Source organism: Rhinopithecus bieti, unplaced genomic scaffold (genome assembly GCF_001698545.2).
Source record: "Rhinopithecus bieti isolate Rb0 unplaced genomic scaffold, ASM169854v2 scaffold_12573, whole genome shotgun sequence".
Taxonomy (NCBI): Eukaryota; Metazoa; Chordata; class Mammalia; order Primates; family Cercopithecidae; genus Rhinopithecus; species Rhinopithecus bieti.
Window position 1 is genome coordinate 2223872 of NW_016807321.1, and position 18120 is coordinate 2241991.

At 57.0% G+C, this 18120-nt stretch overlaps 1 protein-coding gene across 1 annotated transcript in view; it reads left to right on the top strand.

Annotated features, from left to right (window-relative positions):
• The window catches only part of PRPF6 (pre-mRNA processing factor 6), a 56370-nt gene extending 43407 nt beyond the window's left edge, over positions 1-12963 (top strand). The window contains exons 13-21 of the mRNA XM_017881297.1: positions 1120-1241; positions 3297-3435; positions 4724-4843; positions 5817-5993; positions 6418-6551; positions 7286-7377; positions 9039-9153; positions 11774-11900; positions 12689-12963. Of these exons, the coding sequence (XP_017736786.1) occupies positions 1120-1241; positions 3297-3435; positions 4724-4843; positions 5817-5993; positions 6418-6551; positions 7286-7377; positions 9039-9153; positions 11774-11900; positions 12689-12841 (1179 nt within the window). The 3' untranslated portion in view covers positions 12842-12963. The remainder of the gene's footprint in view (positions 1-1119; positions 1242-3296; positions 3436-4723; positions 4844-5816; positions 5994-6417; positions 6552-7285; positions 7378-9038; positions 9154-11773; positions 11901-12688) is intronic.
• The last annotated feature ends 5157 nt before the right edge of the window (positions 12964-18120 follow it).

Sequence of the window (18120 nt, forward strand, 5' to 3'; positions counted from 1 at the left end):
CCTATGCCTCGGCCACAGCCCCGTGCGTGTGTGTGGGTGCACATGTACATATGCCTGGGCCACAGCCCCGTGAGTGTGTGTGCGTGCACAGGTACCTATGCCTCGGCCACAGCCTCGTGCGTGTGTGTGGGTGCACATGTACATATGCCTGGGCCACAGCCCAGTGCGTGTGTGTGCGTGCACAGGTACCTATGCCTCGGCCACAGCCCCGTGCGTGTGTGTGGGTGCACAGGTACCTATGCCTCGGCCACAGCCCTGTGTGTGCGTGTATGCGTGGCATGTGTGCATATGCCTCGGCCACAGCCCTGTGCTTGTGTGTGCGTCTGCGTGCGTGCACACGTACATATGCCTCGGCCACAGCCCTGTGCTTGTGTGTGCGTCTGTGTGCGGGCACATGTACATATGCCTCGGCCACAGCCCTGTGTGTGCGTGTGTGTGCACACCTCCATCACCTGCAGCTAGTTACTCATGCACCTCTCGCTGGCCAAGAAACCAGCAGGCAAACCCATGTGCTCCTTTTTCAGTGTTCTTGTCTTCGTCCTCAGGTTTGTCTCTTTCACATACACTGGAGTAAGCACAGCTGGTTTTCAAAGTGCTTGTAATGCCAGAGTAAGAACTACAGTGTTTTCTGTGCCCAGAAGTGTGGTTTCCCAGTCCTGGATTGTGGTTCTACTGTTTTTCTGGTCGGGGGACAGAGTGTCACTCTTGCCTAGGCTGGAGTGCAGTGGTGTGATCTCGGCTCACTGCAACCTTTGCCTTCCGGGTTCAAGCGAATCTCCTGCCTCAGGCTGCCTAATAGCTGGGATTACAAGTGCATACCACCACATCCAGCTTATTTTTGTATTTTTAGTAGAGATGGGGTTTCACCATGTAGGTCAGACTGGTCTCGAACTCCCGACTTCAGATGATCTGCCCACCTCGGCCTCCAGAAGTGCTGGGATTACAGGCATGAGCCACCGCACCTGGCCTGGATTGTGGTTCTAATTAGATAAAACACTGTGGTGCACCTTCTAGCAGATGTCACCATTGAGAATCGTATGAGGCTGGGGAGGGCATCATGCCACTTGCTCTGCGGCCAGCGCTGGGCTTCCCATTCTCATGTTTGTCTCTCTGCTCTAGTGTGTAGCCCACAATGCCCTGGAGTGTGCACGAGCCATCTACGCCTACGCCCTGCAGGTGTTTCCCAGCAAGAAGAGTGTGTGGCTGCGTGCTGCATACTTCGAGAAGAACCATGGCACTCGGTATGTGGTGGGACTCGCCTGCCCCAGGGTGCTAATGAAACCTCCAGTTCCATTTGTGTAGCCCTGAATTTAAACCTCTCATCTCTGCTTATCCAGTCTTGTGCCCATTTGAGGTCTGGCCCTCTGGTCGTGATCAAGGATTTTATGGCACTTGGGACTTTGCAACTGGATCCATCTTTTTTTTTTTTTTTTTTTTTTTTTTTTTTTTTTTTTTTGAGACAGAGTCTCGCTTTGTCGCCCAGGCTGGAATGCAGTGGCGCGATCTCGGCTCACTGCAGGCTCCGCCTCCCGGGTTCATGCCATTCTCCTGCCTCAGCCTCCCTAGTAGCTGGGACTGCAGGTGCCCGCCACCACGCCTGGCTAATTTTTTTTGTATTTTTTAGTAGAGATGGGGTTTCACCCTGTTAGCCAGGATGGTCTCGATCTCATGACCTCGTGATCCACCCGCCTTAGCCTCCCAAAGTGCTGGAATTACAGGCGTGAGCCACCGTGCCTGGCTGGATCCATCTTTATAGTCCCTTCTGGGACAGGATTGTTACTGTTTTCTAGTTGAGAAACCAAGGAACTCAGGGGGCCCATCCTGCGAAGCGTGTGTGCTTGCACACGTACATATGCCTGGGCCTGTAGCCTGAGGAGTGGCCTGGGTGTAGACTTGAGGCTGGAGCCTGCATGGCCCATGGCTGAGCACTGGCTGCAGCGGTGGGTGGGGCAGCATCTGTGCTCAGGCAGGCATGTTTTCCATTTAAGCGGAGCTGGCTTTGGGTTTTGACTGGTTTTTGTGCTCAGAGGAGGTCCTTGACAATTTTCTTTAACTGTACTCTTTAATTGAAAACATCTTTCAGGTCTGCTTTATTGGCTGTAAATGCTGATTATATTTGGCGTTGCAGTTTATTGTTTTAAATGGGTAGCTCTCAAGGGCACTGGGCTCGTGTCCCCACACACCCTCTGTCCGTCCTCTCCCAGGTCCTCAGGTGATGCTCCCTGTGTCAGGTGAGGACAGGCCCTGCTGGTTCCACTGGGTCTGCAGCTGAGAGTGTTGAGCCATTGTCTTCCCGTCTCTGGTGTGATTTAGTCTCAGCCTCTTCAGGGTGTCTTTCCACATGTCCCCCTGAAGCCCCGGCCCCTCCCCATGTCCACCAGCTGCTCTGGTGTTTTGCGGTGACCTCCTTTGGTGTGTTTTGAAATGGCTCTCATGGTGTCCCTCTGTAGAAGGTTACCTGGGGCAGTCTGAGTGAAGAACAGGGCGGGGCCAGGTGTAGACTGAGGTCTCTCGGCCCGTGACCTGAATATGAACTCCTGCCTTTGACCCCTGGGCACAGTGGGCAGTGCCCTCCTGCTGCCCTGCCTTCTCCTCAGTGCACGCTCACAGGGATGAGCTCACAGGGATGAGGCGAGGCCGTAGTGCTGGGGAGCTGGTCCTCCGGAGAGCACAGTTGCTTTGCCATGGCCCTTGCCCCACACAGTGTGATCATGTGCTCACTTTGTCTTGCTGTTGCACTCACTGAGGCCCAAAGGGGTCATTGGTGCAAGATGATGTGACTGAGGGTGGTGGGCCACAGGAGAGTCCAGGGGCGTCAGACCTGATGCCCAAGGCTGGCAGTTTTGCTCAATAGTGACCTAAAATCACTTTCTTCCTATAAGATAATTCTTTTGGATGCCGGAAGAGTCAACCTGGGATCATAATCTTTATCAGTGGGTCCGGGGTGCACTTGTGCTCTGTGATTCAAGATGAAAAGGCCTCCCCTGTCACAGACTGAAGTTATTGCTGCCTCCAGGACACATGGCTGTAAAAGGCTCTCTTGTGAAGTTCTCTCTCCAGCTCTGCTATTTAAACAATGCATTGCTTTGTAGAACCCTCTTCAGTAGTTGATTTTAGAACCTTTATGGAGAGGAAAGATTTCCCCACACTCTCCCCATTGTAAAATCTGGTCAATCATTTATAGCATCGAACTTTGGAGCAGCAACTGTCTTTCTGGCGCACCCACGCCGTGGCTGAGTGTGATGTGTGTCTGGTTGATGGCCCTGACTCGGGTGACCGTGGCCTCTATCTTGCAGGGAGTCCCTGGAAGCCCTCCTACAGAGGGCTGTGGCCCACTGCCCCAAAGCAGAGGTGCTGTGGCTCATGGGTGCCAAGTCCAAGTGGCTGGCAGGGGATGTGCCCGCAGCAAGGAGCATCCTGGCTCTGGCCTTCCAGGTGGGTGAGGTCGCCTGTGCGGTGAGGGGCCTGTGCACACAGGAGCTGACCTGGGTGCTGACTGGGGCCTGAACATCTCCCACATACAACGTGGCATGTGCTGTGGCCGGGTGCACTGGAGTCCAGGGGCTGCTCCACGTGAGCAGGGGCTGTGAAGGGGCCTGAGAGCAGGAAAGCAGCCCACCTGGCAGATCCTTACCTCTTCTTGGTCCCCCGACTCGGTGTGACCACGGGTAAATGTTTCAGAGTATAGAGCATGGGGTCACACAGGCTGAGGGTGCCCTTATGTGAGTGGACGCATTCAGACAGCCTCACTGAGCCAGGTTGTCTGAGGGTGCCTGGTTGTCATGAGGTGTGTGTGTGTGTTTTTAAGTACCTTGCCTTTATTTTCACATATAGCATCCTAATACTTCATGACATACTTTTTAATAAACTATAGAATGCTATATGTCAGTTACTGTAGCGCAGGCTAATGTCATAGAGTGTGCCCTTCCTTGAGCAAACATCATGAGAGGGGCCTGGCCTGGGTTTAACCTGCTGCTCTCAGCTGCCTGTCTGAGATGGCATCACTCCTGTGGGTGACTGCAGCGTCCCCGCCGCCTGCCCGCTCTCTGCTGCCTGTCAGGCGGCTTTCCTTGCCCATCGTGTTTGGGCTGCTTTTCAGGTCTGTGACGTGGTCATCTTGCATGGTCAGTGGGCTGCTGTGCTGATTAGGACGCATTCAGACAGCCCTGGGCACCAGCCCTGGGGAGGCTCTGAGGGCAGAGCCTGCGTGTCCACTGGGCTCTGGGCTGTGTGAGCCTCCTCGGCCTGTGGACGCCTTCTCCACATGTCAGTGGCACTCTGGGAGTCCTCTCTCCTGCCCATGTGGGCTCATGAGGACAGAACAGCTGGCTTCCTTTCATCAGGCTCAGGGCAATGAGCGAGGTTGGGTGTGGTGGGTCTATATAGGGTGTGAGTGACCCATTCAGGGGCTTTGAGAGGGTGTGGATGGATCCTGGATAAGATGGCCCTGCACCCACCCTCATTAGTGCTCAGTGCTGTGGCAGCCTCCTCGCTGTCCTCGCTGTACGCGAGTGAACATGGACCTGTGTGTTTCCAGGTGAGTCCGGGTTCTTGCACTGGAGTCCGCTCTGTCATCTCCTCCCTGGGAAGGGCTTGGACCAGACTAATCCTGCAGCAGAACAAGGCCTGGCTCGGTTCCTGCCTGCCTGCTTTTGATTAAGTGTGATCAGGCGCTGGTCCCTGTGTTCTGACCCCTCTTGACGCTGCTGTACTTGCCCTCCAGGCCAACCCCAACAGCGAGGAGATCTGGCTGGCGGCCGTGAAGCTGGAGTCCGAGAATGATGAGTATGAGCGGGCCCGGAGGCTGCTGGCCAAGGCGCGGAGCAGCGCCCCCACCGCCCGGGTACGCAGTGGCAGGCAGGGCTGGGCCATCCGGGGTGCGTGGTGTGCACACGTGGGCCCCACACCTGGCTTGAGTGGTGATGTGAGTGAGATGACAGCAGGCAAACGAGACCAGAGCACATTCATATGGCTGGGCGCGGTGGCTCACGTCTGTAATCTCAGCACACAGCACACTCATCTTTGTGATGTGACTTTAAAACATCCGTATGGCCAGGCGTAGTGGCTCTCACGCCTGTAATCCCATCTCTTTGGGAGGCCAGGGCGGATGGATTACCTGAGGGTGGGAGTTTGAGACCAGCCTGACCAACGTGGAGAAACCCTGTCTCTACTAAAAATACAAATTAGCTGGACGTGGTGGCACATGCCTGTAATCCCAGCTACTCAGGAGGCTGAGACAGGAGAATTGCTTGAACCTGGGGTCGGAGGTTGCCATGAGCCGAGATCGCTCCACTGCACTCCAGCCTGGGCAGCAAGAGGGAAACTCAACAACAACAACAACAACAAAACCTGCATACGGCTGGGCGTGGTGGCTCACACCTGTAATCCCAGCACTTTGGGAAGCCGAGGAGGGTAGATCACGAGGTCAGGAGTTCAACACCAGCCTGACCAACATGGTGAAACCCCATCTTTACTAAAAATACAAAATTAGCCAGGTATGGTAGCGTGTGCCTGTAATCCCAGCTACTTGGGAGGCTGAGGCAGGAGAATTGCGTGAACCTGGGAGGCAGAGCTTGCAGTGAGCTGAGATCGCGCCACTGCACTCCAGCCTGGGTGACAGAGCGAGACTCTATCTCAAAAATACAAAACAAAAACATACTCATATATTTATCCCCACCTTTTGTGTACACAAACAGGCTATGAAAAGCTGACAAAAGCACCCACAGTGCTGCAGGTAACAGTGTTGAGGACGAACGTAACACGAAGCACGTACCCTGGAGCCGATGCCCTGCTGATGGTGCGTGTCTGCCCCACAGGTGTTCATGAAGTCTGTGAAGCTGGAGTGGGTGCAAGACAACATCAGGGCAGCCCAGGATCTGTGCGAGGAGGCCCTGCGCCACTATGAGGACTTCCCCAAGCTGTGGATGATGAAGGGGCAGATCGAGGAGCAGAAGGAGATGATGGAGAACGCGCGGGAGGCCTATAACCAGGGGGTACGTCTGCCTGCACCCTTGGGCTGCCGCTGACCCGGCATTCACAAAACTGAGCCCCCTGGTGCAGGGTCATTGCCCTTCACCTCTGAGGAGATGTGGAGGGCGGGGGGTTACAGCGAGGGAGCTGTGCGCTCAGGACCCACACCCCGGTCCCCTCACTGAGTTCTGTGCTTTGCCTTGTATGAAGCTGCACACACTGCTCTCAGAAGTGCAGAGTGTGGCACACCTGAAGTAGAGGCTGGTATGTACAGACCTGTGTGCACAGGTCCACAGCACCACCGCACATTTGTAAACCCACAAATGCAGAGTGGGACACAGGCAGCCCTGAGGTGCTGGCTCGCCCACTGCAGTGAGCAGCTGGCATAGCTGGGTCCCAGTTCTTCATAGACACCACCTGAGCTGCGCTCTCACTTGTTGGCTGCAGTTGAAGAAGTGTCCCCACTCCACACCCCTGTGGCTTTTGCTCTCTCGGCTGGAGGAGAAGATTGGGCAGCTTACTCGAGCCCGGGCCATTTTGGAAAAGTCTCGTCTGAAGAACCCAAAGAACCCTGGGCTGTGGTGAGTCCTGATGGGTGCGGGCAGCCTGGGCTCTTGGCACAGCTTACCCATCAGGTGGGCCGTCCTCACCCGCTGCTTGTGTGGAGTGACTTGTGCAGCGATTCCAGGCTTGGGGGCTTGCGAGGCAGTAGGTGCTGGCCATGAAAAATTATGGTCCCTGCCTTGGGAGAGTTCGGCTTAGGTACTGTGACAGGCCTGCAGATGGTTTGATTTGTGTTCTGATGGAGGGTGCCTGGGAGAGGGAGGGGTTAACGATAGCTGGGACGAGGGAAGGATGGATCCCGGAGAGCTGACTCCACAGAGGAGGTGGCTTGGAGGGCCCTGGAGGTGGGCAGGAGTCTGCGAGGTGCGGGCTCAGTTCATGGAGGTGCTGCATCCAGCTCAGGGTGACGGGGCTGGAGTACTGCGCGGGCACTGCTGCAGACAGGCAGCTCCTGGGGGCCTTGTGCGGTCCTGGCTCTCCCAGGCTGGTCTTGCTTGTTCTGGATGCCTTCACCTGCATCTGGACAGCGTCAGTTTCTGAGGTGTTGCCTTGGGGCGGTTGCCAGTGGGGCTGGCAGGGATGTGGGCAGCAGCGCGTTGCTTCTGTGGTGGGTGAGCTCTGCTGTGCAGGGAATGGAGTTCTTGCTGCTGTGACTGGGTGGGGAGCCTTTTCAGACAAGGCTTCCCAGAAGCTACCAGAATATACGCCATTGGTAGATGGCTGTGGGACCCCCCGGGGCCTGTCTCCTCAGGCTGGAGTCCGTGCGGCTGGAGTACCGTGCAGGGCTGAAGAACATCGCAAATACGCTCATGGCCAAGGCGCTGCAGGAGTGCCCTAACTCTGGTAAGGGGGTGCTTCTTGGCTTCCCAGACTCAACAGGGCTGGAGCTTCCTGACGGAGTGGGGACTCAGGCTTCTGACAGACTTTATTAAAACGTTTGGTTTGTGTGAATCATTTCAGTCAAAAGTTTCAGCTATACTTGGCCATTAAGACATTTTAATGAAATTCCTGGCCTCAAAATGGGAGAATTTGATTTCATGTTCTGAAGTGTTATCATTTCTTTTTCTTTTAAAATTTAAAAGAAATTGGCCAGGTGTGGTGGCTCATGCCTGTAATCTCAGCATTTTGGGAGGCTGAGGTGGGAGGATTGCTTGAGTCCAGGAGTCCATCGCTTGAGACCAGCCTGGGCAATATAGTGAAACCCCGTCTCTATAAAAAATACACAAAGGGCCGGGCGTGGTGGCTCAAGCCTGTAATCTCAGCACTTTGGGAGGCCCAGATGGGCGGATCACGAGGTCAGCAGATCGAGACCATCCTGGCTAACACGGTGAAACCCCGTCTCTACTAAAAAATACAAAAAAAAACTAGCCGGGCGAGGTGGCGGGCGCCTGTAGTCCCAGCTACTTGGGAGGCTGAGGCAGGAGAATGGCGTAAACCCGGGAGGCGGAGCTTGCAGTGAGCTGAGATCCGGCCACTGCACTCCAGCCTGGGCAACAGAGCAAGACTCTGTCTCAAAAAAAAAAAAAAAAAAAAAAAAAAAATTCAAAAAAGTAGCCAGGCACAGTGGCACGTGCCTGTAGTCCCAGCTACTTGGGAGACTGAGGCACGAGAATAACTTGAACCTGGGAAACAGAGGTTGCAGTGAGCCGAGATTGCACCACAGCCCTCCAGCCTGGACGACAGGAGTGAAACCCTGTCTCAAAAAACAAATAAATCCGTCAGGAGCAGTGGCTCATGCCTGTAATCCCAGCACTTTGGGAGGCTGAGGTGGGTGGATCACCTGAGGTCAGGAGTTTGAGACCAACCTGGCCAACATGGTGAAACCCCGTCTACGACCAGGCGCGGTGGCTCAAGCCTGTAATCTCAGCACTTTGGGAGGCCGAGACGGACGGATCACGAGGTCAGGAGATCGAGACCATCCTGGCTAACATGGTGAAACCCCGTCTCTACTAAAATACAAAAAACTAGCCGGGCGTCCTGGCGGGCGCCTGTAGTCCCAGCTACTCGGGAGGCTGAGGCAGGAGAATGGCATGAACCCGGGAGGCGGAGCTTGCAGTGAGCTGAGATCCGGCCACCGCACTCCAGCCTGGGTGACAGAGCGAGACTCCGTCTCAAAAAAAAAAAAAAAGAAACCCTGTCTACTAAAATACACAAATGAGCCGGGCATGGTGGCGCATGCCTGTAATTCCAGCTACTCGGGAGACTGAGGCAGGAGAATTGCTTGAGCCTGGGAGTGGCAGGTTGTAGTGAGCCAAGATCGCACCACTGCACTCCAGCCTGAATGACAGAGTGAAACTCTGCAGAGTGTCCCGTCTGTGCCCTCGGGGCTGCCATGGTTTGGGGTGGGTCAGAGCACTCATCCTTCATGGTTCTTGCACAAGTTCTGCGAGCAGTGTGTGGGAGGCCCCCGTCACCGTCTGAGGACGTCCTGGGTTGGATCTCTGTGGCACTTTCCGGAACCGGAGGCTGGAGTGCAGATCTTTGTTGTTTGTTGTGAATTGCAGGTATCCTGTGGTCTGAGGCCATCTTCCTCGAGGCGAGGCCCCAGAGGAGGACCAAGAGCGTGGATGCCCTGAAGAAGTGTGAGCATGACCCTCATGTGCTCCTGGCCGTGGCCAAGTGAGTGAGGCGTCCCCAGAGGATTGCTGACCCTTGGGGTCCTCATGGGCTCTTTTTCCAGAGTCTGTCTGCCTCTCCCTGGTCCTTGTAAAGATGCCCGGCAGCAGGGTGGGCTCCCCCGATCCTCGGCTGCTGTCACTCCTGCTGTGGTCCGGGGCAGGCGCCTCTCCCGGCAGAGACAAACCTGAGGGTGCTGCAGCATCACCTGGGCTTCTGTCCCAAAGCCCTGGGGAGGGACAGCCAGTCTCAGTCTCTCTCTCTCTCTCTCTCTCTCTCTCCCCCTCCCTCTCTCCCCCTCCCTCCCTCCCTCCCTCTCCCTCCCTCCCCAGGATCCCCTAGGTGTGGTTCAGCCCTTCCTCTGTTCCGGCTTCTTCTAGGAGGCTGCTGTCTTTGTCTCTGCAATTTTTTAGTTTACACCTACACAGGCCTGGGTTACAGGATAGATTTGCTAATGTTGGTTCACACAGAATTTTAAGTGGTAAGCAAAGCCCCTTTGGACAAGAGGCTTTATGTTGGGGCAAGAAATCACTTTCAGCTCTGTGGCTCCGTAAATAATCCAGAGCTGGAGATTGGAGCCTAATTTGTGTGCCTAGGGGTGCCAAGATGACTGTGCTGGAGGCTGTCTCAGAAGACATGATGTGAAGGGGAGGCAGAGATCAGTGAGTGACCTCACACCATGTGATTCACACTCGGGTGTGCTGGCCGCTGGGTCAGAGACTCGCTGGGGACATGACTCTGGAACCTCGCAGGCAGCTGCTTGTCGCCATGGGGCAGAGCGTGCAGACTCTAGGCACATGTGGGCAAAGGCCTGCCACGTGCAGGGCACAGCAGGGAGCTTGGGGCCACCCCCGACCCACAGGGTCTTTGTCTCCTTCTAGAAAGAGGATGACGGTCTGAGAAGGAGCTGGGCCTGAGTGTGCATCAGGAGGCTGGGGAGTGACCGTGTGGGGGTGAAGGGAGTTCTTAGAAGAACCCTGGACTCCTGAGGCTGTAGCTCAGGACATGGGCTCACCTGGCGAGGTGGTGTGTCTGACCCAGCGGCGAGGGGCCTCACCTCATGTGCCCGGCTTCCCCTCCACCTGCCCTGCCATGGGTCACGCAGAAACAACAGCCTTCCTAGTGCCGGCTCTTGATTCTCTCCATCCTTTCTCCCCAGCACTGGGTGGCAGTGGTGCTTGGTCTCCAGAGGTCTGGGTGCTGCCCCCGCAGGCCTGCCTGTAGGGGCACCTCCTCTCCCCTGCCTGCGGGCCCCCGACAAATGAGAGAGGCTCCCCACAGGGAGGCTTGTGTCTGGCCGGTGCTCCCTTGGTCCTGCCCTGTGCGTCCACCTCCCAGAGTGACTTCTGGGTGACACTCTGATAGTGCAGCCATAAAACCTTATAAAAGGCTTTGCTAAAGTAAATAAGTCACTCCTTGCTCTTCCCAAGCCAGTGTTGTGTGTGTCTGCTATCTGGGTTTGTGCTCTTTAAATCACAGTTTATCTAACACTGGGCAATTAAGAATACCACAAGGCTTAAAAAACAATCAGGTTATCAGAGTGTGAAATTATTCCGTTTGGCAACTGAGACGAACCCAAACAGCTGCCTGGAGTGGAGGGGTTCCTCGTGTTGTCTCTTGACTGCAGTGCCTCTGGCTCCAGGGGGAGGTGACCCTGAGGAGAGGGTGGAAAGGGTGGCAAGCAATGCAGAGTCCCAGGCCTGCCAGCGTGCCCAGCAGCAGTGCCCGCCATCCTTTCTCCAGCAGTTGGGGGTGGTGCCATGCGCACCCCCAACCTGGCCTCTGATAGTCCAGCATGGACCTCTTCAGGCCTGGTTTTCAGGTGTCCATGTGTCTGGCAGGAACGGTGGTATGAATCCTGTGGCCTGAGGGCTGCGGGCTGCGGGCCCAGGCCCTGGTGCTGCCCGAAGTCCATCTTTTCAGTGTTCACTGGGGTTGCTGCTGGAGGCCAGGCGGGGCAGGATGATCCAGCAGGTGTCTCAGTGAGGAGCTGACACTGTATAACTTTCCCTCATCAAAGTTGTAGTTTAATTTTGTGTCAGGTTTAGTTTCATCTCCTTGTATTTGACCCTAATTTTATGGAGTTGGAAGGTCTTTCCTTGCGTGTGAATTTTTAAAGAAACAATTTGGGCCGGGCACGGTGGCTCACGCCTATAATCCCAGCACTGGGAGGCTGAGGCAGGCGGATCACGAGGTCAGGAGTTTGAGACCAGCCTGACCAACACAGTGAAACCCCATCTCTACTAAAAATACAAAAATTAGCCGGGTATGGTGGTGCATTCCTGTAATCCCAGCTACTCAGGAGGCTGAGGCAGGAGAATTGCTTGAACCAGGAGGCAGAGGTTGCGGTGAGCGGAGAGCGCACCACTGCACTCCAGCCTGGGCGACAGAGCAAGACTCCGTCTCAAAAAAAAAAACGATTTGGTTAGACCCGTGAAGGACGACTTCAAGTTAATGATCTGGGGTAATTTCCAGATCAGCCCAGGCCCTGCTCCTCGGGCCTTCTTGGGGGAGCACCAGGGCTGCAGGTCAGGGATGAAGCTGATGGCTCCTGGAGCCCTTCCCCTGCCCCAGAACACTGTCCTGCAGCCACTCACTCTGGGTTCCTGTCCTTCCGGAACAGGCTGTTTTGGAGTCAGCGGAAGATCACCAAGGCCAGGGAGTGGTTCCACCGCACTGTGAAGATTGACTCAGACCTGGGGGACGCCTGGGCCTTCTTCTACAAGTTTGAGCTGCAGCATGGCACTGAGGTGAGGCCCCTCAGCAGACCACCGCTCAGTGCCTTCTGGGACTGTGGTGGGGAGTTCCGCCAGCCCTGGGGGCTCTAGGAGGTGGCCACGGCCCTCGTGACTCTGCCCGGGGTTGGGAGGATGGACCGGGTGGGTAGGGCACGGCATCCTCGACGCCCCCCCACAAGGCCGTCTCTGCCTCCACATCTGTTTTCTGCTTATAGCCTCACAGCTCCACACCCTGGAATTGAGGTGCCCTGTCCGTTAGAGTGGCCTGTCTGCTGGCGTATTTTAATGAGTTATTTGCTGGCTGGGGCCTGGGCTCACTTGAGGAATGGGAATGGAGTTGGCCTTTTTCTTGGGCCTGAGCCTGGGTATGGCTTTCTAGGACAGCCTGGACAGCAGCCCCTCTGCTCCCACCTGCCCCCCTAGAGCCAAGCGTTCTCAGAGCTGTGCTGGAGGCGGTCAGGCTGTCCTGGTCTTCCCTGGAAAGTGTTGCCAGCCCACATGAACCCTAACTCCTTGTTTGGAGAAGGCAGATGTGAGCACTTGTGTGAGGCACAGACATGGGGAGCCTGGCTCAGTTCCTCATCCGTACACTGAGGCTGAGGGGTCCATGCTCCTCAGGCTCTTTTGAGGCACACACCTGAAAGAGCCTTACCTTCTGGTGCAGGGCCTGTGCCCCCTCGCCCGCCGGTTGGGGTTGGTCCTGCCAGAGCCAGGTCTGCATGGGGGCAGGCGAGAAGCAGGCGAGGTCTGGGGAGTAGCGTGGGAGGACCCCTGCCTGAAGTGCCCTGTGGTCCCCCCAGGAGCAGCAGGAGGAGGTGCGGAAGCGCTGTGAGAGTGCAGAGCCGCGGCATGGTGAGCTGTGGTGCGCCGTGTCCAAGGACATCGCCAACTGGCAGAAGAAGATTGGGGACATCCTTAGGCTGGTGGCCGGCCGCATCAAGAACACCTTCTGATTGACCGGTCGCTCGCCGTGGACGGTCTCCGTGGGGCAGGGTTGGGCCGCACGTGGGAGGGCATGTGAAAGGGCCCTGAGCCGTGTCCTCCTTCATTAAAAGTTTTTATGTCTCGTGTCAGAGCAGGCAGCCTGCTGGTTTTCTCTGAGGCCCTTCCCTGGCTCCTGCTTCTGCTGCCCCAGTCTGGCCTGTCCCACACTGTCCTGGCATGGCTGCGATCTCCCTTGCCTGGGCAGAAGCCTCTTGCAGATAGCCAGTGTCTCACAGAGGCGGCACTGTGGAGGTGCCCGGGTTCCCCAAGACTGTAGAGAGGTGGTGGGAGTGCAGATGTTCTGGCCAAAAGCCCTGTGTGGGGACAGCTGGAGATAGTGGGGACCGAGCTGCATGCAGGACAAAGGTGCTCGCAGGAGCCTGGCAGCCGCCTGCAAGGGTCTTGGTCAGGGTACAGCTGGGGCCTCCCTGGGGTCTGAGTGCAAACAGAACTCAGCTCTGCCCAGGGCCTCTCCATACGGCCTCCCAGGCTCCTCAGGCATGTGCCGAGTGACAATGTCACCAGTAAGAGGTGTTCTTACCTTTGGAGGTGAGTTTATTTATTTATTTATTTTTGAGACAGAGTCTTGCTTTGTTGCCCAGGCTGGAGTGCAGTGGGACGATCTCGGTTCACTGCAACCTCCGCCTCCTGGGTTCAAGCAATTCTCCTGTCTCAGCCTCCCGAGTAGCTGGTACTACAGGCGCCCGCTTCCAAACTCCTGACCTCAGGTGATCCATCCGCCTCGGCCTCACAAAGTGCTGGGATTACAGGCGTGAGCCACCGCACCTGGCCGTGAGTTTATTTTTGCTAATTTAACCTTAAAGCACTGCAATGGTTCTCATCTCCAGGTTGAACGTTGCATTACCTGGGAGACTTGGCTTCTTTTCAGCCTTAGCTGCATAAGGATAAAGGACATCCTCAGGCCTGGGATCATGTGTGTGCATCCAGCAGGGAGCCAGCTGGCTCTTGTGTAGGCCAGGGCTGGAGACATCTGGCTGGAGGTCATCGCTGGCCCAGAGGGTGTGGGTGGACAGTTGTTTAGGCCTGCAGGGGAGGAGGAGGGCACTGTCACGTGGGCCAAGAAGGCTGCTGGAGAGCAGCTGTCCCTGGACGTTCCTTGTGAGAGGGGAGCCCCGGAGGGTCCCAACCTGTTTTGTGGTACCAATGGCAGGGCCTGTGGTGGTGGTCAGTCACTGACCCACAGCTCTGCCCTCCTGCACATGGGGGCCTGTGCTAGGCCTTGTGGTCTGCCTGCTCCTGATGAGTGAAAATGGCTGGGGTGGGGGATCCCTGTCTGCACATGCGGTGGTCCTGGTAGACCAGAATGTGGGTGTGGGTCCCCCTTCCTTGTGGTTCTGGGGACCTCGAGGACATGGCCAGTCCAGGGCAAGGGACCTGCCACCCGTGTGGGGTCAGGAACTGCTGGTTGGTCTCTGCTGGGCAGGCAACCTGGGGTCCAGCTCAAATTGTTGGAATCTGGAAGTCCTTCCTCTCGCCCCGTCCTGAGGAGCAGCTGCTGGAGCTTCATGAGTGTTTTAATTCAGACTTGTGGAGGAGTTTCCTTTAATCTTTCGTGGAGACATGGAAGCATGAGGGAGCCTTCAACATTTACTCTGAAGATGAAGAGAGTTCTGCAGCTTTTTGGAGTTTATAAAGTCAGCCCGGCCCTGTACAGATGTGGACACTAAGGCCGAGGAAGTTTGTAAAGTCAGCCCGGCTCTGTACAGATGTGGACATCGAGGCCGAGGAAGTTTGTAAAGTCAGCCCGGCCCTGTGCAGATGTGGAAACAGGCCTAGGAAGGAAGCACTTCTCTGAGCTCAGCTGGGTGGGCATTGAGGGTCACACAGAAAAGAATGTGTCGGGCCATGTTCAGGGGAGGCTTCCTCCAGGGCCCTTGGAAAGTTCCAGAGCACTTGCGTTGTCCATGTGTGTCTCCTCTTTCTTGCCTGTGTGGGGTTTTCTCAGATGCTTTGAGGCCAAACTACAGTTGTGCGTCACTTAACGGTGGGGACACATTCTGAGAAACACCTCGTTAGACGATGTTGTCTTGCAAATATGAAAGAGTGCATTTACGGCCGTGCGCGGTGGCTCAAGCCTGTAATCCCAGCACTTTGGGAGGCCGAGGCGGGCGGATCACAAGGTCAGGAGATCGAGACCATCCTGGCTAACACGGTGAAACCCCGTCTCTACTAAAAAATACAAAAAACTAGCCGGGCGAGGTGGCGGGCGCCTGTAGTCCCAGCTACTCGGGAGGCTGAGGCAGGAGAATGGCGTGAACCCGGGAGGCGGAGCTTGCAGTGAGCTGAGATCTGGCCACTGCACTCCAGCTTGGGTGACAGAGCGAGACTCCGTCTCAAAAAAAAAAAAAAAAAAGTGCATTTACACAAGGCTGGCAGGCAAGGCCTCCTGCACCCCCAGGCTGTGTGCCAGAGCCTGGGGCTCCTGGGCTGCAGACTCGCACAGCCTGTCACAGCATTTAATCACATCTAAACACAGAAAAAGCAAAAACGTAAAGACGCAGCGTTACAGTCCTAGGGGACTCCTGTCACCTGTGTGGTCTGTTCTTGACTGTTGTGTGAATCACTGACTTTTCCCCTGGGAAACTACCTTCACCTGTCTTCAACTGAGATTTTTTCAGCTCACGAAGGTGAGTTGTGCCTCAGAGGTTGCTCTTGTTCTGAGGTGTCTTCACCACGGCCTGTCAGGCTGCAAACCAGAGTGCCTGCCCCAGACCTCAGCAGAAGTGACAGCAGCCAAGGATGGGGACCCACCTGCTCCCGGGTGTCTACAGCAGGCAGCAGAGTCACAGCCCCAGCGAGACCCCTCCTCCGCCCAGGAGGAGTGAGGCCGGGCCAGCAGCAGGGGCCCGGGAAGCCCCATGTCTTGGGACCTGCTGGGGCAGGGCCCCCTGGATGTCAGGCTGCAAGTCCGGCAGCTGGGGAGGGGATGAGGCCTCCTACCAGCTCTGCCCATCAGCCAGCTCCCTGGGAGAGGCAGCACTTGCTGGCCACAGAGTTGGCCCCGGTCTCACCTGGCTCCCCTCCCCCACCAGCTGGGCCCTGCACCGCCCAGCCCACACAGCGCCCCACCCCTCCTTGACAGAACAGTATCTCTGGGACTGACAAGTTAATCCAAGACCCACATTAGCCCTGGATCCCCTGGGAGAGGTGGCTGCTCGTTCCAGGGCCAGGTTAATTGAAGTGATAGGGAGTGGGGAGGAGGGGGCAGGGCTGGGATTGCGTGGCCTCTCCTTCCCTCTCCTGCTCCCTCCCTCAGCTTGGAGGAGCCAACTTCAAAAGCCTCCGCCTGGCCTGCCCCTCTGCAGTCCTCCAGGCAGCCTGTCCAGGGAAGCTGTTGGCTGGTGTTGGACCTGGTGCGGTGGTGCACACCCTGTCCGAGGACCCCCAGGATCATGTGTGTGGCCTGCTGGCGGGAGTGAGGGAGGGCAAGACCCTGAAAGGCCCATGGTGAGCAGCTGTGGGCCTCCTCTAGTGAGGGGGCTCACTTGGGTGGAGGGGCTGGGGGTACACACAGCTCAGGAGACACTGCTTGTTCCCGAGTTCCCCTGGGAGATCTCTAGTTGGCTCTGGTCACTGTGTCACTGTGGGTGGCAGTGGGTACATGTGCCCTGGCTTCTGGTAGTTGGGCGAGGGGGGGTCCCGGGTGCCGGGCCACCCTGTTCTAAGCTGGGCTGAGGCTTGAGCCGGGAAGTGGTACTAACAGGCCAGGTGGGACTCCCAGGGCAGCCTGTCTGCCCCACCTGGGTGGGACACAGCAGGTGCTGGACATCCTTGCAGCTCCAGCTGGCCTGCTTAGGAGTCAGACTCTGGTTTTCGCTATGACCTCTGACCCAGAGCGGGCAGAGGGGATGACGTGGCAATTCTGAGCCCACCAAGTTGGCCGTGGCGTGTGTGGTTGGGGGGCCAGTTTCAAGAAGGGGCCGTAGCAAGCCATCTACTCTTCCAGCCATTGCTGCTTCATGCTCCGAGCAGGAGCTGCCACCCCCACCAGGCCCCCAGCTCTAGGCGAGGTTTGGGGTGCTGCTTGGTCAGGCTCCCCTGCCAGGGCTGGGAAGCCGAGTCGAGTCCTGTTATCTTGGTCCGGTTCGCATGATTAATTTTCCAGCCCTAGATCTGCTGTCTGACTCCATCCGGGGGCCCAGGGGAAGGTTTGGGGCTGGCCCCTTTTGAGTGGCTGGGAACCTGGGGGCCATCAGCTGTCTCCTTGATGTTTGGGCTTTTCCCTGTGGGAGCAGGCCCTCCACTTTGGGTCGGCGGGGGCCTGTGGCATAGGCTGCCTGGAGGGATGGCGTGGGGCGGCTGGTACAGGCAGAGGGGGCTTTTGCAACTGTTGGTTGGGGCTGGATGTGGTGGCTCCTTCCTCCTCTGTGGCTTCTGGGAGTCCCCCCAGCTTTCCCCTTCCAATAGGGTGTGGCTTGGAGCTCTGAGCCCCTGCCCCACTTGGCTTGGAGGTACAAGGAGCTCCCCAGTTCCCATGTCTCTGTGAGCTAACCCAGAGGTTGCCAGTGTGGGAGGTGTGGAGTTGAATGGACATGGCCATGGGTGGGACAGCCTGTACTGGGACAACTTCCTACTGTACCCCCAAGAGCTTGCAGACCAGCCCCACTCGAGCTGTGCAGGGCCAGGTGGGCCCTGCTTTGTGCCGTCTTGAGGGTGCTCCACCCCTTGCTGGCCCCACTCCTACATGGACCACAGAGCCAGGCTCTCCTGCCTCTGGCCCTGCCCCCTCTGTCTCCTGCTGGTCTTCAGGGCTCAGTGACATGGCCTCCCAGCCCACATCACTCACCCCTTGCACATTTTTGCAGGGAGCATAGACCTGTCTGGTTTGCAGACTTATCTGTTGTCTCTCCTGATTTATCCCACCAGGCCTGTGCCTACAGCCTTTCTTGATTGGTGACATGTCCATTTCATAAGGCTCAGAGATCCCGTGGGGTGGGGAAGGGGGTGGGGCTTCTACGGAAACAAAGTGCAGGCGGGCTGGCTGCTCCCTGTGCTGGGAACCCCCGCCCCCAGGCCTAACCCCAACCTGCTGTCTCCTCCAGGTATCCCCCAAGCCTGCACTCTGGGCGCTTCTGTTGGCGCTGCTGGGGACCGCGCCAAGCCGCGCCCATTCCCCGGCCTGCAGCGTCCCCGACGTGCTTCGCCACTATCGCGCCATCATCTTCGAGGATCTGCAGGCTGCCGTGAAGTGGGGCGGGGCGGGGGCCGAAGAGACCAGGCCAGGCTC